The 26,297-nt window shown below is 41.1% G+C and overlaps 2 protein-coding genes across 2 annotated transcripts in view; one reads left to right on the forward strand and one right to left on the reverse strand.

The window, feature by feature from the left end:
• The window catches only part of wwc3 (WWC family member 3), a 108,992-nt gene extending 95,980 nt beyond the window's left edge, over nucleotides 1–13,012 (forward strand). The window contains exons 21-24 of the mRNA XM_084067292.1: nucleotides 2,030–2,122; nucleotides 3,132–3,380; nucleotides 5,164–5,291; nucleotides 12,095–13,012. Of these exons, the coding sequence (XP_083923418.1) occupies nucleotides 2,030–2,122; nucleotides 3,132–3,380; nucleotides 5,164–5,291; nucleotides 12,095–12,161 (537 nt within the window). The 3' untranslated portion in view covers nucleotides 12,162–13,012. The remainder of the gene's footprint in view (nucleotides 1–2,029; nucleotides 2,123–3,131; nucleotides 3,381–5,163; nucleotides 5,292–12,094) is intronic.
• Nucleotides 13,013–23,963: 10,951 nt separating this feature from the next.
• Nucleotides 23,964–26,297, reverse strand: part of traf3ip2l (TRAF3 interacting protein 2-like) — a 39,333-nt gene continuing 36,999 nt past the window's right edge. Inside the window, exons 8-10 of the mRNA XM_084067213.1 lie at nucleotides 25,887–26,003; nucleotides 25,438–25,512; nucleotides 23,964–24,350 (exon numbers count right to left, since the gene is read on the reverse strand). Coding sequence (XP_083923339.1) covers nucleotides 24,204–24,350; nucleotides 25,438–25,512; nucleotides 25,887–26,003 — 339 coding nt within the window. The 3' untranslated portion in view covers nucleotides 23,964–24,203. The remainder of the gene's footprint in view (nucleotides 24,351–25,437; nucleotides 25,513–25,886; nucleotides 26,004–26,297) is intronic.

The following is a 26,297-nucleotide window of genomic DNA, read 5'->3' on the forward strand; positions in this document are numbered from 1 at the left end:
GTCGAAACAACGCAATGGCAGAGTAGACAAAACTCCTACTAAAGACAACTTTTTCCCCCATTTCAAAGTTGTGTATCTCCGTCCAGATGGCATGATTGTGTAGTTACGGTTGAGCAGGCCAATGCCTCCATCCATCCATCCATCCATCCATCTTCAACCGCTTACCCGGAGTCGGGTCGTGGGGGTAACAGTTCCAGCAGAGAGCTCCAGCCTTCCCTCTCCTGAACAACATTAGCCACTTCCTCCTGGGGGATCCTGAGGCGTTCCCAGGCCAGTGTGGAGATGTAATCCCCCCCCATTTGGTCCTTGGTCTGCCCCGGGGTCTCCTCCAAGTGGGACGTGCGGCGAGGATCTCCCTATAGGGAGACGCTCGAGAGGCATCCGCACTAGATGCCCCGAACCACCTAAGCTGGCTCCTTTCCAAGCGAAGGAGCAGCGGCTCTACTCACGAGTCTCTCTCGGGCGACTGAACTTCTCACCCTATATCTAACCCATTAAGACCTGAGGCGATTCTTTAAAAAAATCTAAATCCTAACAGTTTTTTGAAAAAAATATTTGAAAAAAAAAATCACGATTTTTCAAAAATAGCAGATCTACAAGCTCGTAGCGCGGCACTCGGTGCCGCGCTACGAGCTTGTAGATCTGCTATTTTTGAATAGCCAAAGAAATGCAAAGTGACACAGATGCGTTCCAGGTCTTAATGGGCTAAGGGAGGTGCCAGCCACCCGTCTGAGAATGTGAGAGTAGGAACGAAGATTGCTCGGTGTGTCGAGAGCTTTGCCTTCTGGCTCAGCTCTCTTTTCGTCACCACAATACGGTACAGCGACTGCAATGCCCGCTCCTGCTGCTCCGATTCTCAAGCGGATCTCCTCCTCCGTCCTCCCCTCACTCGTGAACGAGACCAGTTGCCAAGGCCAATGCCTCTAATAGTGAAAAGGTTGTTCTTGTCAGACATGGTCAATATATTTAAGGAGACGCAGCACTGCTGCTAATGGTTCTTCTGTTTAACCTTGCGGCTCAGTATCACTGTGACAGTGAAGTCCGTTAAAAGCAGTGGTTCTCAACCTGTGGGTCCCCACATGATTCTTTTTTTTTTGGGTGGGGGGGGGGCCCAGATAAGTGTGAAGTGACAATTTAAGGACTTTTAAGACCTTTTTCATTCTAAAAAAACTAACTATACTATTAAAAATATGCTAATAACAATATTTATCTGTGGAACCGAGTCAAACTGAATGTAATGCCTCAACTCCTACATACCAAGTGCTTGTCAGGGTGGGGGAGGGGGTCTTCAGTTCAAATATGATTATTTTGGGGGGGGGGGGGGTCACGGCCTTAAAAGGTTGAGAGCTACTGTGTTAAAGGAAAAATAATTTATTGCACCCTTAAAGTGCTGTGACGTTTCGGGCTACATGCCCTTCATCAGTCACTTCATCAGTCATCAGTTAAGTGTGCAATAAATACTTTCTCTTTAAACGGAGCCCATAGGTATGCGGGCGTTAGTTCATTTTTCAAAGTTCACTGTTATTTTTTTCGCTCAGCACTTGACCCGACTCAGGGTGTGGATGTGCACGTCTTTCTATTCTTGACAGTGAGTCACAGCCATGTTGCCTATCGTTAGCCTTGTAGCATAATTGCATAACTAACTTTTTGGTCAAATTGACATTTTTGCCTGGCTCTACTCTCCTAACACTGCTGCATCAATGTGCCTTATTGCCTATGTCCTAAGCCAATGAGAATGCTTGTTACATTCCAAAATGACTTAAGTCAACTTTTTTGACTTAGGCAGAAATTATTTTGAATGTAATAAGCATTCTGATATGCATAGGCAATAAGGCAGGATGCAGTGACAGTAACACTATGGTTCCTCTGTTGTTCCTTGCAGTTGTACCGCAGTGACAGTAACACTATGGTTCCTCTGTTGTTCCTTGCAGTTGTACCGCAGTGACAGTAACGCTATGGTTCCTCTGTTGTTCCTTGCAGTTGTACCGCAGTGACAGTAACGCTATGGTTCCTCTGTTGTTCCTTGCAGTTGTACCGCAGTGACAGTGACAGCTCCACTCTGCCAAAGAAGTCGCCCTTCGTCAGGAACACGTTAGAGCGGAGAACGCTGCGATACAAGCAGGTATGCGCACACACACACACTTTTTATAAAGTGGGGTTAGGGTTTAGTTTTTGTTGAATTTCTATTAGTTATTTATGATTTATAGTGAAATATAGTGGGAAAATAGCTGATCTCTGATTTCTGAAAATGTACTTTGTAATTTATACCTTTGAATACTCAAGTATGTACTTTGTCCACCACTGATGTACAATAGCAGTCTTTAGCAGTGGTGGAAAGTAACTAAGTACATTTACTCAAGTACTGTACTAAAGTACAATTTTGTAGATTTAGATTATTATTACTAAACATACATTAACCACTTAAGTCATTGAGTGCCATTGACATGTTTCACGTGTTTTACCGCAATGGCGCAACGTACCAATGACGTGTTTGACGTGTTTTTGGAAAAAAACGTTTAGAGCCCAAGATATCATCATTTGAAGATTTGAAGCTCCATTCACTTCTTGTTTATCTTATTACTGAAAAAGGCTGTATCTCGGCTCCTGAGCACTTTTTTAAAACTATGTATTTGTCAAAGTGCAACCCTCAGTGATTAGCACCCATCAGGGGATCGATTATACTGGAGATAAATATTCTGTGACTACTTGAAAAAGGTATAAGAAAAATTGCTGGCACAGTTTGCAATTCTTTTTTTATTTCACTGGCACTGAATGAGTTAAGCTTTATATATATTTCGGCAGATCTACAAGATCTGGTATTTTCAAAAGATTTTTATACATTTAGAAAACTTGAAATGGGACATTCTGCATAATGAGTAGTTCTACTTTCGGTACGTGAAGTATATTTTGATCCCAATACTTTTGTACTTTTACTCAAGTAAATTTTGAATTCCGGACTTTTAACAGAGTTATTTCTACATTGCAGTATTGATACTTTTACTTAAGTAAAACATTTGAGTGCTTTTTCCACCGCTGGTCTTTTGTAACCGTGTGTGTGTGTGTGTGTGTGTGTGTGTGCGCGTGTGCGTGTGTCTGTGCGTGTGCGTGTGTGCGTGTGCGTGCGCTAACAGCAGCAGCAGTCGTACAGCTCCTCCCTGGCGGAGCAGCCGACGCGGACCTCCCTGGACCTGGAGCTGGACCTCCAGGCCTGCAGGACGCGCCAGAGGCAGCTGACGGAGGAGCTGAGCACCCTCAGAGAGCTCAAGCTCCGCCTGGAGGAGCCGGCAGCGGCGGCGGGGCCCAGCGAAGCGGCCGAGCTGCCCCACTGGGCCCTGAGGGACGAACGCTTCCAGTGCCTCCTGAGAGAGGCCCAGAGACAGGTAAAACCTAGCCTGGTAAACCCTCCCTCCGGAAATCTAATTTAAGACTCAATTTAAGACTCACTCCTAATTTCAGGAGTGAGTCTGGCATGAACGCCCATTCTGCAATATTGGCTGTGTACGCCAAACTGACGAGCCTATCAGCGTCGTCGCACATCGTTCTGTGATTGACAGCGACAGTTGGCCAATCAGGTGGCGAGTTCGAGTGAGCCCGAATGAAGCCGAGTGCAGCCTGAGTGCAGCCGACAAAAGACGAACGGCAGCCATTGTTGTTCTGCGAGTGCCTTCACTTCTTACTTTCGTTTTTAAAACGGTCTCAATCTTCTTTTTTGAGGCACGGAATTTACTATTAAGATATCGTTTGGATAGCATTTAGTTGTTAAACTTCATATATGTGGTCAATTAATCATGACAGAGCCTATTTAAAAATATAAATTTAGAGAACCGGCAGGGGCGGGGAGTGACACGCATGTATCCGAATAAGGCAACCTATTTTGGGCATGGCCGTCTCAAAAGTCCCGTTGCGTCACATAGTCTGGAGGTGGTAAAAATGAACTGCTGATTGGCTGAAGGGGAAAAACGAAAATTGGCTGAAGGGGTTGTCAGTCAACGGTATTACTCCCGCCCAACTCCAGCCCACAGCCAATATTGCAGGATGGGCGATCAGGCCAGACTCACTCCAGAAATCAAATGGAAATGAGATTTCTGGAGGGAGGGTTTACCAGGCTAGGTAAAACCCCCTTGAGACTCCACATGGGACTCGATTCACTAATGTGATGACTTTAGACTTACTTGATCAAATAAAATAGCAGATCTACAAGCTCACAACGCATTGGGAGCTTTTAGATCGTCTATTTTCAAATAGCCTATATATAAAATAGGGCTGAAGTGGTTAATATAGGTTTTATGATATAGTAATTTATATCTGCAAAGTAACTAAAGTTTTCAAATAATTGTAGCGGAGTAAAAGTACGATATTTGCCTCTGAGATGTAGTAGTAGAAGTAAAAGTACTGAATATTGGAAACACCCCCAGTAAAGTAAAAAAAAATACCTCAAAATTGTAGTAGAGTAAATGTACTTCGTTACTTCACACCACTGGTGTTAGCGCCTGGATTCAGGAGCCCAGGGTTCAAATCCAGGTGGTCAAACACTGAACAACCCAAACATCTACTGTAGGGCTTAATCCATTAAGACCTGGAACGCATCTGTGCCACTTTAGATTTCTTTGGCTATTCAAAAATAGCAGATATACAAGCTCATAGCGCGGCACCGAGTGCCGCGCTATGAGCTTGTAGATCTGCTATTTTTTTTAAATCGTGAAAAAAAAAAGTTGTTTTTTTTGTTGTTTTTTCAAAAAACTGTTTTTTAAACGGATTTAGATTTTTTTTTTTTAAGAATCGCCTCAGGTCTTAACTGATTGAGTGCCCAAATTATTATTATCTATTTCTGGCCATTATGATTTTTATTTTTTTATTTTTTCAAAGTAAAAGAAAAGTGCTTAGGAAGCGAGATACAGCCTTTTTAAGTTATAAGTTAAACAAGGAGTGGATGGAGCTGCAAATCTTCAGATGATGATATCTTGGGTTCCAAAAAAAAAGTGTAGTTTTTTTCATTTTTTTTCAAAAACACGTGAAACACGTTAATGGCACGTTGCACCATAGCGGTAAAACACGTGAAACACGTTAATGGCACGTTGCACCATAGCGGTAAAACACGTGAAACACGTTAATGGCACTCAATGAGTTAATGGGTTAAGTAATGGAGTTGTTGTTGTTCTGCAGGCCAACCAAAGCAAGCAGGAGCAGCGGCAGGAGGAGGCGGCGGAGAGGAGGCTGAGGAAGGCCAACAAAGAGGTTCTGCAGATGCGGGGTCAGAGCCAGAAGGAGCCCCTTCCTGTGCAGACATTCAGGTATACTTGATTGATAGATTGATTGAATCCTTGATATTAATCCATTAAGACCGGGAACGCGTCTGTGTCATTTCAGATTTCTTTGGCTATTCAAAAATAGCAGATCTACAAGCTCGTAGTAGATCGGCTATTTGTGAAAAATCGTGAAGATTTGTGCAAATCTTTGAATACATATTTTTTACAGCGAACATTTTGAACTCAAATCTTTGCTTCTGGGGGGATTCTACAAAATGTCTTCTAAATCCTAATAGATAAAAAAAATAAACTATGTTGCTATAATATCAGTGGTTCTCTAACTTGTTTTCATGTCAAGGACCCCCAAAATGATATGTATTTTTCAGCGGACCCCCATCTCAAAATATTTTGTTCCAGGGACCCAACAGAAGCAAAGATTCGAGTTACAAAATGTTCCCTTTAAAAAAATATACATATTCAAATATTTGCACAAATGCAGATCTACAGGCTCATAGACGAGCTTGTAGATCTGCTATTGTTGAATAGCCAAAGTATAAAATATGGATGCGTTCCTGGATTGAATGGGTCAACAAGATTGTTAACAGTACCTGCAGTACAGTCAGCCGCTATAACCGCTAATAGGAGAACCCCAGGGGCTTGTTTCCATTGTGGTCCATTGTGCTCAATTCATGGGCTCAATAGCAGCAAGAGGTATATTTACAACTCTTACAACTCTTTCACTGCCAGGAATTGATTCATTAATTCATCCGTCTCCGGTCCTCTTGCCAGCAAAAACGGCGATTTTACTGTACCTTTGAAAAATCATGGAATATTCTCCGTAACCGCCGTCCTCGCGGAGATCGGCTCATTACACCAGTGGTTCTCAAACTTTTTCATGTCAAGGACCCCCAAAATGATATGTATTTGGCCGCGGACCCCCATCTAAAAATATTTTGTTCCAGGGACCCCCCAGAAGCAAAGATTTGAGTTACAAATGTTCGCTTAGAAAATATATATATTCAAAGATTTGCACAAATTTTCGAGATTTTTCAAAAATAGCAGATCTACAAGCTCATAGCGCGGCACTCGGTGCCGCGCTATGAGCTTGTAGATCTGGTATTTTTGAATAGCTAAAGTATAAAAGGTCATAATTATTCTGATGCTATATTTACACATTTTTGCTGGGTACCCCCTGGAACCCCCTCAAGTACACCTGGGGGTCCCCGGACCCAGGTGTTTGAGAACCAATGCATTACACGCACGAGGGTCCGGTAGAATCGGGAAAAAAAATATTGTCCGGCCGCGATCCTCCATTCCAGAGCTATCTGGGAAACGAAATCAGAGATAAACGTATTTTTATCAATCTGATAACGTTAGACCGGACCGGCTGGAATTTGTTTAGATCACCTGATTACCCGGTGTATTCTTCTTAGGGAGCCCTAGAAATGACATACTATAGACGTCAATGGCGGTTAAGCCAAATATCTTGGATATTTCAATATCCAAGATATTGAAATCTTGGATTTGAAAGACCTTTTGATTGCCTATGACAATGACAATGACAATGGAAAATACAGGTCTTTTTTTTGTCATTTTCTTCTTTTTTTGTGGACTTTTTGCTTCCGTTGCTGTTGGTAGTCATGGCTGCCAGTTCCCACCTGATGTTATGTGGGAGTTCTGACCGCTCCAGATTGTGCTGAATAACTGCTAGCTTGCATAACGTCTTAAGACTAGGACTTGTGTCTAAAATGTACAGTTCATCGGATCCTCCAAAGAGAACGATACGATCTCCCACCATGCATGATCTATAAATACTACATGAACACGGGCCTTTCCCCTTGGGCTTAATCATCGTCCAGAAGGTCTCTGCATTGAATTTCCACCAGATGACACCACCATATGTGCACAGCTCTCCATTGAAGGCATGAATGGCTGATTGATAGCTGAATCCTTTTGGAAGAAGCAGGGCAGAAAGCCTGTCCAGCCAGCAGTCAGTCTCTGTGTCAAACACACTGATGTCGTTGTCGTTGTAGAGGGCCCACTGTTCCCCAAATACAAACATCTTTGTCCCGATGATGGTGGCAGATTGACTTGAGAAAGCAGGTGGCGGAGTGCCTCTGGTGTTAATGAAAGACCAGACCATTGTGGTGGTGTCCAACTTGTAGCTGTCATTCCGTCGTCGTCCAGTATTATTCCATCGTGCGTTATTATTCCATGTGCCTGGAACCGGTTTCCAGTCTAGTCCCCCATGAATATACATGACCTTCCCCAAGACACAGGCTAAGTGGTCCCTCCTCCCCTCTGGAACAGTCCCTGTAACCTTGGGTTTGAACCATCTGTGGGTGTCAAATGCATAGAGCACTTTGCTTTGAAACCCGCAACAAAACAATCCACCCCAGATGTAAATTATATTTCCTATCAGCACAGCGGTGTAGCCCCTGTAAAACTCAACGATATGTTCTCCTCTTCCACCTCTTCCAGTTGTCCACTTCGTCCAGCGTAAAGAGACCGTGTCGAAAACGTTCACATCAATGGGATCCATGCCCCCGTAATGGAGTTCTCCAAAGGCGTACACCTTGTGCTCCGCTGCAACGACTGCAGGAAGCCATCCTTTTGGATTTCCTTTCAGATGTACCGTCCAGCGGAACATTTCTCACACTATAGCTCGAGTTGGATTTGTAAAATCTTCCTCTGTAAAAGAAAGGAGGCCTGAAGTTTGACAAATTCACAATATAAAATACTGCTCAAAGGGACTGGTTGTCCGAGTCTAGGACAGTGGTGTCCAGTAAGAACTTACCGGACACCAAGATATCGACCCTGATGATTAAGAAGAGTGGATCTGAAGATCCCTGTATAATGCAGAGATATCTGGGTTGTAAGGCCAAATATCCTGACTCGTAGGGAAGGTTCCAGAGTCTTTCGGGTGAGAGCTGGTCAGGAACTTAAAGGTCTTGGCGAGGAGTGGAGTAAATAATGCTTGCATCTGAATCTCAAGGGGTGATGGCCACCCTTTATATAGTGCTTGACTGGATGCTCGTGACGTCTCACTGATGTAATGATGAGTCAGCTGCAGGGCAGGAATTTCACGGCGGCCACGACGGCCATGGCCGTCGTTGCCCCTCTCATTGGCCGTGTGCCCCTCGAATAATGACATGCCTTGACGGCCACAGTGGCCGTGGTGCCCCAGCTGCGCCCAGCAACTGATTTCACAGTTTTTCCTCTGCGCGATTTTCCTGTCAATACGTTTTTTTTAGACACCAGTCCCTTTGGTTGAGCTGCGCAGCTACAACATACACAGTGGTAGGTAGGTTTGATTCTGAGCCTCCTATGAACCTTCGGAATCCCGCAACACAGTGTAATAGACACAAAAGCATTACCGGGCCAAACAGGAGATAAATCTAACGCACCCTGAACTAATCAATGGTAGGTTTTTCTAGCCTGAGAGAGAGAGAGAGAGAGAGAGAGAGAGAGAGAGAGATAGAGAGAGGATTCCGTAGTAGCCTAGTCCTACAGACCGATGTTCCCCGATGTTTTTTTCAACAGCAAAATATAGATGAATACATCTAATAAAATACAGCAAAATCCCCAAATTATGAGTCTTAATAAAAAGCAAGCAACAGAGTAACTGCAAACAAATTAAAAGTTTAGGCTATCAATATCATACAAAAGAGTGACCTCACCGCTCTGATGGACAATAAATAAATTATCCTTTTGCAAACCACATCCATTATATCTGTTCGTTTGTCAACAATGTTCTAATTGGGAAGTTTATTTCAGCATCTAGAATGGGACAGTTTCGTTTTTGGTGCGCATCACAGCCCTCGTTAAGTGAATTGCTTTCACCTGCTGCTGCAGTGTGCGGAGCTTGTGCGCAACAGGGCATATCTCCACCAAGCCAGGGTGACCTAGTACCCAGGGCCATGAAATTCATATGCAGGCATAGTAGCCAATTAGAATGAAATCTGCAAAAACAGACTAATACACTGATACAGAACCATATATTGGCTATATATTATGGCTGTTGGGTGTAAATCTTGTATGTTCCTTTTTTATCATTATTTAAAAACAATTTGAAATCGTGAAACTAGCCAATCTACAAGCTGTAATCATTCATAATTAAGAAATACTATATTTTAAAGAGAGAGAAAATCAACTAAAGTCATTATTAGTGCAAGTTCAATCACATTTCATTTGAATGAAAATAACTTGTGGGGAAAATACATAAAATCTCTGAGGTCTTCAACAGAGGTCTTCAACAGGGGGTCCGCGAAGGTACTGCAGGGGGTCCGCGAAATTGTTGTTTGATAAAAATAAAAATAAATGTAAAACTTATTTTTTCTTTTTTTCCCCAAAAATGTAAATTTGTCTTTAAACATAACATGACATATTTTAATAGCTTAGTAATGAATGCACAATAACATGGTATGTTTATACATATTTTGTAGAGAAAGATCAGTGGTGTCAGTTCAGCAAAAGCTAAGGTATGGCAAGGTTAGGGTTGCCAACTCCCAGAGATTAAAATAAGGGACATCTATCCATTTTTTAGGGGGTCACCCCCCCCAAACCCCTGAAATGCATAGAAACTATGCATTATACCTATAACACAATGCAAACACAATGGTCTTACACCTGCATTAGGCTGCTATTCATGATTTTTTTTCTCTTTTTTTTCTGGAGCCAAGGTATGGCACCTGCCATGCCTTGCCATACCCAATTGACGCCCCTGAGAAAGGTCCTTTTGCACACCTAATGGGTCAACATGTGCGTAGGAGCAGGCAATTTTTTCATGTTTATTTATATAAAACACAATTTTATACATAAATATATGATATATATAGTAGCCTACCCCCTACCCTACGAGGTAGGGGGTCCCTGCTCCATCATCCCATCAGTTTGGGGGTCCCTGGCCTGAAAAGGTTGAAGACCCCTAATTATTCTGTGAATCTAATGTGATTAATGTGACCCCTACTTCAGTCAGTGAAGTCTAGGGCTGAATGTGACATATTGAGACCTATAACTAAATATTGGTAATTTGCCAACACATTATTTTGTGAAATAAATGGGTTATATTTCACAGATAGTTATACAATTCTTATAATATATTAAAATACAATCATCCTTAACCTTCAAATTAAATGCATTATTTCCGGGGACTTAAAAATCATTTCTTTTTTTTTTTTTTTTTGATGGCCTTCCTGCCCTGGCATTTGGCCTTTGTGCCCTCCAAAAAATTACAACACCAAAGGCCAAGTGGCCTTGCCCCTAAAATGACGAAATTCCAGGCCTGGTCAGCTGTATCCATATATGGAGTTTGTGATGTCAGACTTAGATAGGTTAGTTAGATATGTCGGATAGCTTTAGGCTGATCATCAGCCTGAAGCTGCGTGGAGCTTCAGTCTGAAATTGGCTCCGGTATCGGCGATTACAAGGGGGAGGGGATTCGAATTTCCCCTAAACCAATCACAAGAGATCCACGGATCCGCCTACATCTGACGTCATTGCACAGCTTGCTTTAGCAGATATTCGCTGATTGGCTTGTCGTTAGACCCACCCCCACCTCCGACTCTCATTGGACGGTACTTTTTGTACCGAATAAATCCTAGGTTCACATTTCAACACCAGACCAAGAGGGGCAGTCCACTGCATGTACTCCACCCGTTAGAGTACATGCAATGACAAATATCACCCTCCCCGCCCCGGCTTCCCTCCCCCAAACACGGGCCAATTGTGTTCGCTCAAACGCCCGACACAGCCAGACGCACCAGGGTGGATTCGAACCCACAAATGAAATTAATACATCATCATTAATCACTTGATTTATGTTTTTTATTAATATTCCAAATCTGCGAAATAACTAGCTAAAACTGACAATCGCTGCGACGCGTTGTGAACTTGGGGATCGCCTATTTTCCATGAAGAGTTGTGGTGTAGAGGGAAAAAACTGCAGACCGAGTACAGAGCCAAAGGTCAAAAATATACATAAAAGATTGTGTGTGTGTGAGCAAACAAAAAAACATGAAATCTATATGAAAACGTTTAATATGCAGCACAATTGCATATTGTTACTCAAACAACTTTGTTTTTCCATCTACACCAATTCTGTTTGCCCATCTACAAGCTCAAAACACGTCGCGTTTTCAGCTCGTAGACCCCCAGAATAGGCTTGCTGGGGTTAGAATTCCCTTTGATAAATGTGAACCTGTGTGTCTTGGTAGCTCAGTCAGTAGAGCTCTTGCCTTTTGGGCCACTCGGTCATGGGTTCGATCCCGGTCACCGCCAACTCCGTTGTACGAGTAGCACGGCTTGCGTGCGGTAAGTACTGGGAGCTGATGGTAGGTGTGGCGGTCCTCCTCAGCATTCCATCTCCCTGGGTTCTAGCGTTCTCGGTTGATCCCGATAATAAGCCTCTCCGACCGACCGACTTACTTACTTCTGTGTGTCATTTTAAGAATTCTTTGAGCTATTCAAAAATAGCAGTTATACAAGCTCATAGTGCGGCAAACTCAAATCTTTGCTTCTGGGGATTCTACAAATGTCCTCTGAGTTAGTTTTTTTTTGTTTTTAAATTTACATATGTTGCTATAATCAGTGCTTCTCAAACTTTTTCATGTCAAGGACCACCCGAAATGATTTGGCCGCAGAGCCCCATCTTAAAATATTTTGTTCCAGGGACCCCCAGAAGCAAAGATTTGAATTACAAATGTTCGCTTAAAAAAATATATACATTCAAATATTTTCACAAATTTTCACAATTTATCTAAAATAGCCAAAGTATAAAATAATGGTTATAGCTAACATCCGTTCCCGGATTGAATGGATTAACAGGTCTGAACGTGTCTGCTCCACAGAGAGAAGATGGCGTTCTTCACCAGACCAAGGTTCAACATACCTCCTTTACCGGCCGACGACGTATGATGGTGCCGCCTCCTCCTCGGCACTCTGCGATCCCATATGAAGTATTTGTCCCTTTTTTTATTTTATTTTATTTTTTATTTTTGTCAACTCATGAAGTAAATAGAACAAAAGCGTAGTTTATTTCTTCACAGAACACAGCGGGCAAGTGACGTGCAAAAAGGTTTTTGAAGATTCAACGTTTCTTTGTTTGCGTTTTCAAAGGCATTTTCGTGTGGCAATACCAATGAACACACACACACACACACACACACACACACACACACACACACACACGTGCCTGGTTAAATATCGCCGATAGCGTTTCCTTTTTTGAGGAAAAGGCCTTTTTTTTTAAATAAGAAAACGATTTTTCTTTCCTCCTGTATTATGGTTTTATTTGTTGTTTTTGTGCTTACAACAACGAGGCTGGAAGACGGGAACAAAGTCAAGTTTGGACAAATTCACTGTACTGTAACTTATTTTATAGTACTTTTCCTTGAAGGAAATTTAAAAAAAAAGAACAAAAGGCTTCCTGCTTTTTAAGTGTATTTTGTAGCTTTTGAACCAATAGCACTTCAGTGTTTTACATACCGTAAAATGGAACTGTTGTCAGATTTTTTTTCTCCTGTTACCTAATTCTTAAGAGCTATTTACATAAAATGTCACTTTGTAATCCACTTTTATAACAGATGTCATTGTACTTTTGTTATTATGTTATTAAATTTAATATTAATTATTTCATGTACTTTTCAATATATAGATGATTATAAGAAACACTGTATTCAGATTTTTTTAATGACGTCTGTATGAGCATTTGCAGTGTTACTTCTTGTGAAGATAAAAACCATTAAAACGACCTGTTGATAACCTGAGTCTTTGATCTGCTACATTAGTGTTCCAATTAAGATTCTATTAAACATTCATTTAAAACTTCAGGATCATCTCCCAGGTTGAACATTTTCCTCCAGATCAGAACATCATTTTGGGGACAGAGATTTTGTGCATTTATTGTGCGATTGGTATTGTGTCATGTAATAATGACCCCAACAATTTATAAATTGACCCAAGAGTAATAAAAGGATTTCATTGCTTACTGTAATGAAAGTAACTTCCATTAATTTATGCCAGGTGTGTCCAACACGTTGCCTCGGGAAAACAACGGGAAATAAAATAAAATCAATATTTGGTCTGTTTCTCGCTTTCAAATGTTTTCAAAAACATTCTTGAGAGCAATGTAACCATAGCTGCCATGTTGGATATGGCAAATATCCAGCAGCGCAGATTGATATGAGCAGGTGCTCTGAAACTTTGATTAGACAGCGGTCAGTTATTGAGTTCAGCGGTCATTATAAAAGAATAACACACCGATTAATTCAGTGATTGACCAATCAGAATCAAGCTTTCAACCAAAAAAAAACTGATAGCTTGTAGATCTGCTACTTTTTGAATATATATATATATATATATATGTTTTTTAAAGCGAACTTATTTTACTCAAATCTTTGCTTCTGGGGGGGGGGTCCCTGGAACAACATATTTTGAGATGGGGAACATTTTGTAAATCTTTTTGTACATCATTTGTAGAATCCCCAGAAGCAAAGATTTGAGTTACAAATGTTCGCTTTAAAATATATATATATTCAAAGATTTGCACAAAGTTTTATGTTTTTTTCAAAATATTGCATCTCTACAAGATCATATCCGCGCTATATGAGCTTGTATATCTGCTATTTTTGAATAGCCAAAGTACAAGAAAATTGTTAAAGTGGTTAAAATCTAAAATGACGGATGCGTTACCGGTCTTAATGGGTTAATATAAAACAGAATAGTCTTAGTAAAAGATTTAGACATTTCATCTGGTTTATTATTTTGAGATTACCTATCACAAAATGATGTAATCCCCCCGCCCCCTTATCAATTTAATCGTATTTTTCTGTGACTTATTTCCGAACCCGTGCTGCGTTGGTGGAGGTCTGTGACTGTGTGAGTGCTCTCTCTCTAGTACTGTGAGTTCCTGTCACGATGAGCAGTTGAACAGTGAGTGTGTGTAGGTTGGTTCGGAGGCGTAGGAATCGTACCGACCACACACAGGCAGCGTCAGCTACTTGTCTTGAGACAACATCCTGTGTGAGGCGACCGCCCCCACATCAACCACCAGAGCAGTGAGTTCAACACACACACACACACACACACACACACACACACACACACACACACACACACACACACACACACACACATATATATACTATATATGTTGAACCTGTGAAAGCCATGTCTGTCAACAGAGGCCTTCCGGCTGTGTGAGCCAGTAGTGAAAGAATTGCTAGTAGAAAGTAGTAAATAAAGGTCATGTATTCAAAAATGTACCTGAGTAAAAAGTCCAAAAGTATTGGCACCAGTACCAAAAGTTAAAGTACTCATTATGCAGAATGACCCATTTCACAAGTTTTCAAAATTTCGCGACGCATTGTGAGCTTGTAGATCTGCTATTTTCAAAAGATTTTTAATACATTTGAAAACTTGAAATGGGACACTCTCTGCATAATGAGTACTTTTACTTTTGGTACTTAAAGTGCATTTCGATTACCAGACGTTTACAGAGTTGTTTCTACATTGCAATATTGACACTTTTACTTAAGCAAAACATTTGAGTACCTTTTCCCAGCACTGCTTTCACCACTTGCAGATCTTGAAGTGTCAGCATCATGTCAGCAGGAGCCCCTGGGCTTTGTGTTACAATATTGTGCAGCTGTGGGTATTAACGCCTCGTATTCTGCATTCCTCTTTCCCACGCAGATCTAGAGAAATGCTGCTTAGCAGTGGTGTAGAGCAACTAAGTACATGTACTCAACTATTAGTATTTAAGTACAATTTTCAGGATAGCCTTTCCCAGCTGAGGTCGAGTTACGATGTCTACTCCAACCCATGCTTAACCTTTTATCGATTTTAATCCAGCACTCATCTTTATATTGTTTTAGTTTTTTCTTAATAAAGTTGGTTCCTTCCTTTATTTTTATGTAAAGTGACTTTGCGTACTTGGATCCACGTGAAACTGTGCACACACACTCCCTAGATGCCAGAGCAGAACCTCTGCCGCAAATTGCCACCAGGAGGCTGATTTTTGCAAAACACATTTTTTATATTACTCCTACAGATGTCGCCCAAACATCACGCACATCGGTACACAGTATCTCTATAGTCACGTGATCAAGATGGATCTGTCAGATTCTTCATATTCCAGCCTGATTGGCTAAGATTGGCATCTAAAGTTCGTTCGCAGGAGTGGTTTGCTTTGAACAAAATGCCTCAAATCATGAGCGCAGCGTCCGATTGCCATGAAAGGCTGTGGAAGAAATGCCACCCTTTTCACATGGGCCAATTATAGCGCCACCAGGAGGCCGATTTTTGCAAACAATGTTTTTTTAGTCATGTGATCAAAACTTCATCATTGTTAATCCCTCAACTTATACAGATTCCACTCACCTCTATAATGACCGAATTCCGAACATTGTTGGCCCACAAAAACCTACCTGACCTGGCGGAGACCTGTGCTCCGAGGAGCACTTTTTCTAGTTTTTACTACAAGTATTTGAAACATTTTGTTACAAGTTACTTTGTAGATTTGGATTATTACAAAAACATTCATGAACAAATTTAGAAACATTGTAGTACTTTTACTTTGGTACTGAACTTTTACTTGTAACAGGATATTTCTACATTTTGGTATTGCTACTTTTGCTTAACTGTTTGGGGTTATGTTAACGTCTACTCAGGCTTTTGTGAGCCCCCCAGACATTTTTTAAGTTGCTTGATTCAGCATTTAGATATTTGATATTCATTTTATGAGATAGTGTACGCCAATCCTATATAAACCTATTGTAACTTCAGACTCCTTGTTCTGGTCCTTGGTTCTGGTGACTGATATTGGCCCTCTAATATGTGAGGGGCCGTGTTTTTTCAATTACTTTTTCTATTCATTCTTTTTTTATTATTTTTTGAAAAAATGAAAACAATTAAATCAATTAAAAAAGTAATTGAAAAAAACACAGCCCCCTCACGCATTAGAAGGACAATATCAGTCACCAGAACCAAGGACGGGTGTTGTCGATGAATCCATCATGGTTAAAATGGAGTTTGATGTTACAATGGGTTTGTATAGGAAGGAGGCGTGTCTGATAAAATGAATATCAAATATCTAAAGATTGAATCAAGCATTGTCCGACTAGAAATTAAAATGACCCCAATCATGTTTGAAACTAAGTGAAATATCCCTTTTACAGTAAGTAAAAGGAAAAAAAAGAACTGTGTGAGTGTGAATGTGAGTATTTCTTCCACCACTGGTGTTGCTAATGTGTAAAACATGCACACAGAGCCCTGCAGGCAAACGTGTCCCTCCCAGGTCTCTGCTTGTTCTCTAGAGCAGAGCTGATAAGAGATGAAGAGAGTGCAAACAAGGACTAGCATAGGCTGCTACGCTGACTGTAGGTAATGGTATAGCAGGTACAAAGAGCTACTGATGAGAAAGTTTTAATACCAAATTAATGAATTACAATTGATGATTTGTGTTTTTGTTTAAACCTTTTTTTTTCTCTCTTTTTTTAATCATTATAATAATCATCGCTATAGTGTTTGTTCAGTAACAGACCCTTCTTTAGTAATACTTTTTATTTTATTTTTTTATCACTTACAATTTCCCTTTTTTATCCTGTATGAGTTCTCTCTCCTGATTGGATAACATTGGTATCCCCACCTGAAAATATATGTTCTGTTTATTAAAGAGACACGGAGACCTGAACAAACACTCTATAGCAGTGATTACTATGAGAATATAGAGCTATTTAACACGTGTTAAAAATAAAAATGTATCACTTTGGTTTTGAAAAGGGTAGTCCTAACATGTAACTCAACCAAAAATGGTTGAATCAAAACATATACATAATTGCCTACAGGTGGATTCGTGCAGAAGATCAAACATGAAGCTAAAATGTGTCCTAAAACCCAACTAACTTGTGGGTAAGGAGGGCAGACATACTGTATGACCCCATAGAACAGGAACTGTGTGCTCACGTTTTGTGCAAACACATCACCACTCCTTTCTGACACAAAACCGTAAGAGCAGATTAAAAGCCAAACTCATATTTTATCATGCCCCAAAAATAGCCAATCTATAAGCTCACGTGTCGCATCCACGTTGCGTTATAAGCCTGTAGATCTGTTATTTTTGACACACGACGCCATCGTAAAACAGAGCATATAAATAAGGCATAACGGCAAAGAAAAACTAGGCTCTGTTTCTCTTTTAACACTTCAGTTATCACAGGAAATTAGGTATAAGGACTTTCATTTTGTTATCAAATAAAAACATTGCAAACTCCTTTTTATGAACTACCTGTTATTTTTACACTTTGAAACCAAATGGGACGTGTTTATGGAACAGCTGTTGATTAGATATAGTGGAGATTGTATAAAAATATAATACACAGTGTACTGTATGCAGTGTCATATCTGTCAATGTTTACTTTTAATTAAAAAGGCACACATCTCACGCAAGAACACGAACACACACACAAGAACACACAGACACACACACACACACACACACACACACACACACACACACACACACACACACACACACACACACACACACACACACACACACACACTCACATCAGACTGTTTACACATTCAATTCAATTCAATTAAATTTTATTAAAGTGTCAAATCACAACAAGTTGTCTCAAGACACTTTACATGTAGAGAAGAGACCCAACATCCCACCCTGAGCAAGCAATTTTGCGACAGTGGCAACGAAAAACTCCCTCTTAATTCAACAGGAAGAAACGTCAGGCAGACCCTAGGCTCTAGGGCGGGGGCCTTCTGCCTCGACCGTGTTGGGGGAAAGAAGAGAGAGAGAAAGGGAGAGACAGAGGAGAGACAGAAAGAGATACAGTGCAAGCAGTAACAATAACAATAATACATCATATCCACTTTATCTGTCTCATGCACCTCATAAACACAACATCTCACATGAACCCGTACCTATTTCCTTTAATATATGAGGCTTTAACTCGAAGTGCTGTAAATGTGAAAACATACTTTAAAGAGTTTATGGAATGAAACAACATTTTGAACCATCTAGATTTCAGGTTGTATGAATCATTTGGCACAAAATAAAATGACATTTTAAAAAGTGATGTTTTTTTGCTGGGTGAATGTAGGATCAAAACAATAACATGATGTTGCCATCGGGTGAAAACCTTGGAAGTCCAAAACCGTTCTATTTTTATAATTTAAAAAACCCAAAAACGATTTAAAATAGTGAAAATAGCCAATACAAGTTCAAAATGCAGAGCGAGCGTTGTGAGCTTGTAGATCGGCTATTTTCATTACTTTTGTGCGACTCTCTTGCAGTGGTGTAAAATAACGTAGTTAAGTACATTTACTTAAGTACGTACTTGAGTAAATTTGAGGTATTTGTACTTTACTTGGGTATTTCCAATTTCCAATACTTTTACTTCTACTCCACTACATCTCAGAGGCAAATATAGTACTTTTACTCCACTATAATTATTTGAAAACTTAAGTTACTAGTTACTTTGTAGATTTAGATTATTATTTCAACACATACATTACCCACTTCAGCACTATATACATTTCGTCCATTTCAAAATAGCAGATCTACAAGCTCACAATGCGTTGCGATGTAGATCTGCTATTTTTAAAAGATTCTTAGAGATTTTATACATTTGAAATGGGACATCCTGCATAATGAGTACTTTCTACTTTTGGTACTTTTAAGTACATTTTGATACCAATATTTTTGCACTTTACTCAAGTAAATTCAGAATTCCGAACTTTTACTTGTAACCGAGCACTTCTGCATTGCAGAATTGATACTTTCTCTTAAGTGAAACATTTGAGTACTTTTTCCACGACTGCTTTTGTGAGACTCTCTTGTATGACGAAGTATGGCATTAATTTTCCAGAATAACAGGTTCTACCCGACAGCAGTGATGTACAGTACAGTTACATTTAATTAACAGCTTCCATTCTCAGACTCGTCTGTCTTCACATGCACACACACAGTAGGCTCACACCCAGCTGGGTGGAACATGTCCATAATATATATTGCTTGGCACTTTGCCCTGCATGCTTGCTCTGCTTGGCTGCTGCTCTTACAGTACAAAATAATGTGATGTTCTGCTGTCATAATTATACCAGATGGGTGACACATCAAAGGAAAAATCTATAACAAATGCAGATACGTCCACACAGGTGTTTTTAGGGGTGTAACGAGATACAGTAACTGCATCGATTTTAATTTCAACAATCGAAGTATATCGATATGTTAACAGCAACATATCGTATCGTTTGACTTTGTATCGTATCGTTTTGCAATGCAAATAATCGATTGGATCGATACTAAGTACTTGTGCGTTGTATTTAATAATTTTAAGAAGAAAAAAGAAAAAGAGGGGTTTAATTACTTTTCCATTCCATCATCGCTACACTTGGTCTATCGATAAATGTGTGTATTCTCTGTGTTCATGTAAAGGTGTGGGTTTGTCCATAATGTGCTCAAATACAATGTCCATGTATTTGCCAGAGAATCACCGTGTTTACTTATTTATTTCCATAATAATAAATAAATGTTTCCCTTAAAACTGCACTATCCACACATTTCACATAGATTTAATTTCTTTGCTAAATAGTTACCGTATCGTATTTTAAATAATTGAATCGTATCGTATTGCCATGAATGAACCATCTTATCGTATCGCTGTTAGAATGGTCGTTACACCCCTAGTGTGCTGCATTACATAGGTAAGCATGTCATGCTCTGACTGTGACATGTCTACAAATGCTGAGCAGACCCAGTTGTTGACCTCAATTTCGGATGAAGGTGGAAAGAAGAAAAAAAGATTTAAGTCAACGGTTCTCAAACTTTTGAATTTCAAGGACACCCCCCATACTGTAGCTCTGTAGAGTTACAGACCTGTTAAGGGTCTGTTTTGGAACCCCCTCCTCAAGGAACCCTGGGGGTCCTTGAACCCCACTTTGAGAACCAACCGATCCAAGTGACTAATGAGAGAGAGTTCATTATTGGGGACAAAGGGGGCTTCTGTCATAAAGACTGATCTACTGGCTAGTGTTTCCATAGGAACAGTGTCTGCATTTTCATATCGGAAACACATCAGCAGGGACGTCACAGGCTCTCAGAAGGTGGGGGGATGGACTTTCGGTGGACTATACCCCTTACTTTACACTTTGGCTATTCAAAAATAGCAGATATACAAGCTCATAGCGCGGCACAGAGTGCTGCGCTATGAGCTTGTAGATCTGCTATTTTTGAAAAAGCGTGAAAAACATTTGTAACTGTCAAATGTAAACAAATTCTGTATTTTCAAAATTTTGCGTTTTTTGGGCGGATTTTGTTAGTTTTTTTTCGTGTTTTGGTTACTTTATTTCGGTTTTAGGGTTAGGGTTTTTTTTTTTTTTCAAAAAGTGGGGGGTATGAAATCACAGATCTGTGAGAGTGAGGGTGTCGCGTCGTACGCACAGTGAATGGCCGTGACGCCCCTGCACATCAGTAAATTGGGTCAGGAGTTGACCTTTTAGAAAAGGTGCACGTTTTGATGCTTGTAGCATTAGAGCAGTGGTTCTCAAACTCGTTCATGTCAAGGACCCTCAAAATTATATGTACTGTATGTAGAACCAATAAGAAAGAGTAGTTTCTCCGACTTTGAAAGTTACCCCTCCGATCATACCAGTGTCCTCACACACACACACCTATGTAATGCATGCACAGCCCAGACTGGGCACAGACACACACCCATACCTGACACAGATATAACAACAGTACGGCCACAATTAAAACAGTGCAATTCCAATCGAAGTCGGAAACAATGCGGTCCGGAAAAGAAATCACTGATGCGTCAAGCGGCAGAGATTAAATCACTAACTTTATAGCCAGCAATGACACTTTTAAAAGATATATCCTGAAACAAAAAATCTGAAACATACATTACTCAAATATAACGTCATAGTATACTGGTCTCCGTACAGTTCCCCAGTTGGGGAGGTGATGTTCACTGCTTCCTGCCAGCTTCCAGGCAGCATCAGGACATCCAATAGGCTCTCATTGTGAAGACATTCACAGGTGTTACCAATGATACTAATGAAGGCTCTGTTCCATTCTGGTCAAACAGAGTCAGGGGGCTGATATTATGCATGTCGACTCACTGGAAACTCTGCAACACCAGTGGGACAAACATTTGGGTCCAGGTACCCTCACGGTTCCTTGAGGGGTTTCCAAATGGCCACTTACGGGTGTGTAACTCTGAGAGTGTACAAATGAGTGTACATTTGTACACTCTCAGAGTTACGGGGGTCGTGGAAATTGAAACATTTGAGAACCACTGTGCTACACTAAATGGAACAGAGCCTTCATTAGTATCAATGGTAACACCTGTGAATTTCTTCACAATATGGCTGCTGTGCATAGAGCCTAAGGCAGCCCCGTTATCGCAATAATATTATCGCAATATTGTGCACAACAACCCCACAGGCCACGATAATGTCTGGCATGTAGAATTTCCCCATTCCACTGTGGGCCTTAGCCTGGCTCCAGCCCCTGAAATATTCAGGTATTCAGGGTCTGGTGACGCTGTAGAAAGGCAGGGTTTTCTCGGTTGAAAATCTAACCGTCCGGCCCGATCGGGATAATCCAGTATGAACCAATCGCCAAAGAGTCCCACTTTGGCCACGCCCCACATCTCAGGAAAACGGCTGCACTGGGAGGGCTTTCAGACTGAATAATGGAGTGAAAGGAAATGAACATTCAGGCTGTACCGTGGCCTGGCTGCACACTGTGATCTGGGCCACACTGTGGGAACCCATGAACTCTTTGTGTCTCTTGTAGTGTTTTGCCCGTGGTGGGATCATCAAGTATTCCGCGAGGGAATCATCTTGCTCAACTAGCATAGGCTGACATGAATTATGATACCAAAAATGCCTCATCATGTCTGGAATACGTTTGCAATATTAATTTTACCCACCGACCGCTGTGCGCCCTGGAGACATGTCTGCAGGCTAACAGCGCGAAAATCCTCTCACGTCTATGCCGCACGCATCAGCCAGCCATCTGCCATTATCGAGATCTGAATAACTGTTAAAGCTCTTGTTTAAATGGGGATAACGCATCAAACCTAATATGATCGTTTTTTAATTTAATTAAGTGGCTGCTGCCGATGGTTAATATCGTTGCCGTTGGGCAGAAACCCATATATGTCAACTTTTAATTAATGCCCGCACGTCTACGATGAAAACCACTGCCGTCCATGAGGCTGAGAGCTGACGCTCACGTTAAATTGCTGATAGAATGATAAACACCAACAATTACGATGAGATGAGATGAGTGTACACCCATTTTTTTTTGTCTACTCAAGTTTGATAAATGAGGGCCACTGTATGTTGGTTTTTCCTTTAATTTGTCACCCTGCCCAGGCGGTTCAAAGCCACCAGGGGGTTCAAAGCCACGTCAGGGTCCATTTGGTTCCTTTTTGTACACTCTCTGAGTTACAGACCAATGGGTCAATTTGGTTCCTAACTATCTATCATTTAGCTGGGGACCCTCTGGAACTCCCTCAAGGACCCCTGGGGGTCCCCGGACCCCACTTTGAGAACCAATGCTCTACGGTATATACGTCCTCCCGGCGGGGTGCGCCTCACTGTCAGGTGAGCCAGTGGGATTACAACAACAGCAGCGACAACACACAGGAATGTGTGTGGGGAGGAATTAATATGACGACTATATTGTTGAGGTTAAAGGAGAATTCCGCCCGATGTTTTTCTAACCTTTTATCTGACATTATGATATCCTAGGATGAGTGGTACAGTAGAAAAAAAATACTAACACCATCCCGAGTCCGCCGCAGCTAAAAACCAGAGCCTATGGTACTTGCGCTAGATCGCGTATTTTAATAACATTTTTCCACAGTGTTTATGGTGGATGCGCCTCTCCGCAAGTCTCACAAGACGAGATTTCCCCCGTGACCTCCACCACGTCACTTTGTCAACACTATGGCAGCCCATTTGGGACAAAAACATTGTGGAGGGTTTTCTGTCCATAAGAACGTTAAATCTCAACAAACAAAAGAAGCTATTAACCCATTAAGACCTGAAGCCGATTCTACAAATGTCTTCTAATTCCCAACAGTATTCTGAAAAAAAACGTAATGTTTCAGTGGTGCTCAAACGTTTTCATGTCAAGGACCCCGAAAATGATATGTGTTTGGTCGCGGACCCCCACCTTGTTCCAGGGACCCCCCAGAAGCAAAGATTTGAGTTGAAAAAACGTTTGCTTTAAAACATATATATTCAAAGATTTGCACATATTTTCACGATTTTTCAAAAATAGCAGATCTACAAGCTCATAGCGCGGCACTCGGTGCCGCGCTATGAGCTTGAAGATCTGCTATTTTTGAACAGCCAAAGTGTAAAATAATGCTTTTTTAGCTCAAATCAAAAAGTGACACAGATGCGTTCCAGGTCTTAATGGGTCAGAATACGCAATCTAGCGCAAGTACCATAGGCTCGGGTTTTTAGCTGCGGTCGACTCGGGATGGAGTTATGCTTTTTCTCCTACTGTACTACTCATCCTACGATATCATAATATCATATATAAGGTAAGAAAAACGTCGGGCGGAATTCTTCTTTCAAAGCGGCAAAAAGCACCAAGAAAAAAGCCACACACAGAAAAGGTCGCATCCATCAGTGCAGTCTCAACACGTCCTACAAGAGGTCTTTACCTCTCTGGAATGTACAGTACAGTTTGTATAAGTGCGTGCCAAACCCTAAGCATACAATATTAACATGACTGAGAAGCTGTCAACGTTGACCAGGGGTCCCCCAGGGGTCTGTTCTTGGGCCCTTATCTTTCTTCTCTCTGATAATAAATCCGAAAATAGCCGAGCTTGTAGATGGGCGATATGCCATGGCCAGAAGCTATAGGGTCCATGTGGTCCGCCCCGGGGTGGGGGTTGGGTGGGGGGTCTCTTAGATGGGGATGGGGATGATGGTGGGCAGCTGTCCAATGGGAGGGGGGTTGTACTTCTCCACGCGCATCAGTCGTCGCAGGATGTCGTCGCGGTCACGCGGCCATCCGTACACGTGGGTGTTCTGGAGCCAGTTGGGGACGTGGCACTGTGTGACACAAAGTCAGGAGAAAACATCAGTCGTGGAAAAAGTATTTTTTTACTTAAGTAAAAGTATCAATACTGCAGTGTAGAAGTACTCTGTTACAAGTAAAGTCCGGTAATCAAAATTGACTTGAGTAAAAGTACAAACGTATTGGCATCAAAATATATTTAAAGTACGAAAGTATTAAATTACTCATTATGCAGAATGTCCCATTTCACAAGTTCAACATGTGCAAAAATCTCTTGAAAATAGCAGATCTACAAGCTCACAAGCTCACAATGCGTACTATTTTCAAAGGACTGAAATGTATATATGGCTGAAGTGGTTCATGCATGTTTAATTTTAATCTACAAAGTAACCGGTAACTAAAGTTATAATATATAATTGTAGTGGAGTAAAAGTACAATAGTTGCCTCTGTGATGTAGAGTTGTAGAAGTAAAAGTACTGAAAATGGGTAATACTCCAGTAAAGTAAAAAATCCTCAAAAGTGTACTTAAGAACAGTACTTGAGTAAATGTACTTTACACTTTACTTTACACCACTTTACTTTACACCACTGGAGAAAACATGTGGGCAAAGTTTTACAAGTTTTACAAAGGCATTTTTTTGGAGAGCCAAAACTGTACTGTACATCCGTGTTTTAGTTTTCCGAACTGAATTCTGGGAATCGCAGTTCCAAAAGACGACGGCGCTACAGTACCGGTGTCACCAAAAAGACTACTAGAATGGATGTTACAACGGACTGGGACTGGGAATCTAAACGTCATACTGCCGGGGGGAAAAACAATTAAAAATTGCATTTATTTTATGGCAGGTAATTAACATAAACTAAAGGTCATTTAAAGTCATATTGCCGGGGGGTGGTGGGGGGCCAATATGACTTAAAAATGACTTTTAATTTTTTATTTATTTTTATTTTTATTTTCATGTTTGAGATCATTTTTATTCCACATTTATATCTCCTTGGAGCGTGTGTCATGTTGTGTGTTACTGTTCCTCTTGTGTACAAAGCTGCTCAAGAGCAATCAAGTACTTTGAGGTTTGAAGTTGACATGACGGTTTTATGGCGGCACATTAAATGAAACCCACCTTCCTGGCTCCAGGGAACAGGATGGGAATGAACCTGAAGTTCTTGCTTCCATTCTGAATGAACTCATTCTGCAGCTGAAACGCACACACACACACGCACACACGCACACGCACACGCACACACACACACACACACACACACACACACACACACACACACACACACACACACACACACACACACACACACACACACACACACACCAGTGATGGATGGAAGAAGTACTCACATTAGTTTGTAAAAGTATCAATACCCCTTTGTTGCAAGTACAAGTTCGGTGTTCATAATTTACTTGAGTAAAAGTACAAAAGTATTGGCATCAAAACATACTTAAAGTAAAAGTACTCATTATGCAGAAGGTCCCATTTCACAAGTTTTCAAAATGTATAAAACATCCCCCCAAAAAATTGGTCTCCATCCACAGTTTGGGAAAACAGAGTGGTCTTACCTGTTTGTGTATGTAGACGGTGTTGAGGGTCCGCTCGTCGTTCTCCAGGCTGACAGGGGAGGCCGTCACGGTCTCGTGGTACTTTGGGCTGATGATTATGATGATGAGGTATTCCTTCTGCATGCGTGAGAAGAAAAGGATAGATAAAAAAACAAATGACTTGACACGTTCGTACGGTGGCACGAGAGACAACATGAAGAGTAGCTTTGAAGAGCCAGGGCTGACGGTTATGCCAACAACATCTGTGTCACTGTGTGAACGTAGGTGACGTAGGTTGTGAAACCCCGTGGAGAGAACTTCAAAGACCCTGGAGATTAGGGTAGCTTAGGGTAAGTGATTTTGTTGTGGTTAAAACAGAATGTTTTTGTTGATGGTAAAAGCTCTATATTCTGATAGTAATCATTGCTATAG

Source organism: Gymnoscopelus microlampas (assembly GCF_963454915.1).
Source record: "Gymnoscopelus microlampas genome assembly, chromosome: 9".
Lineage (NCBI taxonomy): Eukaryota > Metazoa > Chordata > Actinopteri > Myctophiformes > Myctophidae > Gymnoscopelus > Gymnoscopelus microlampas.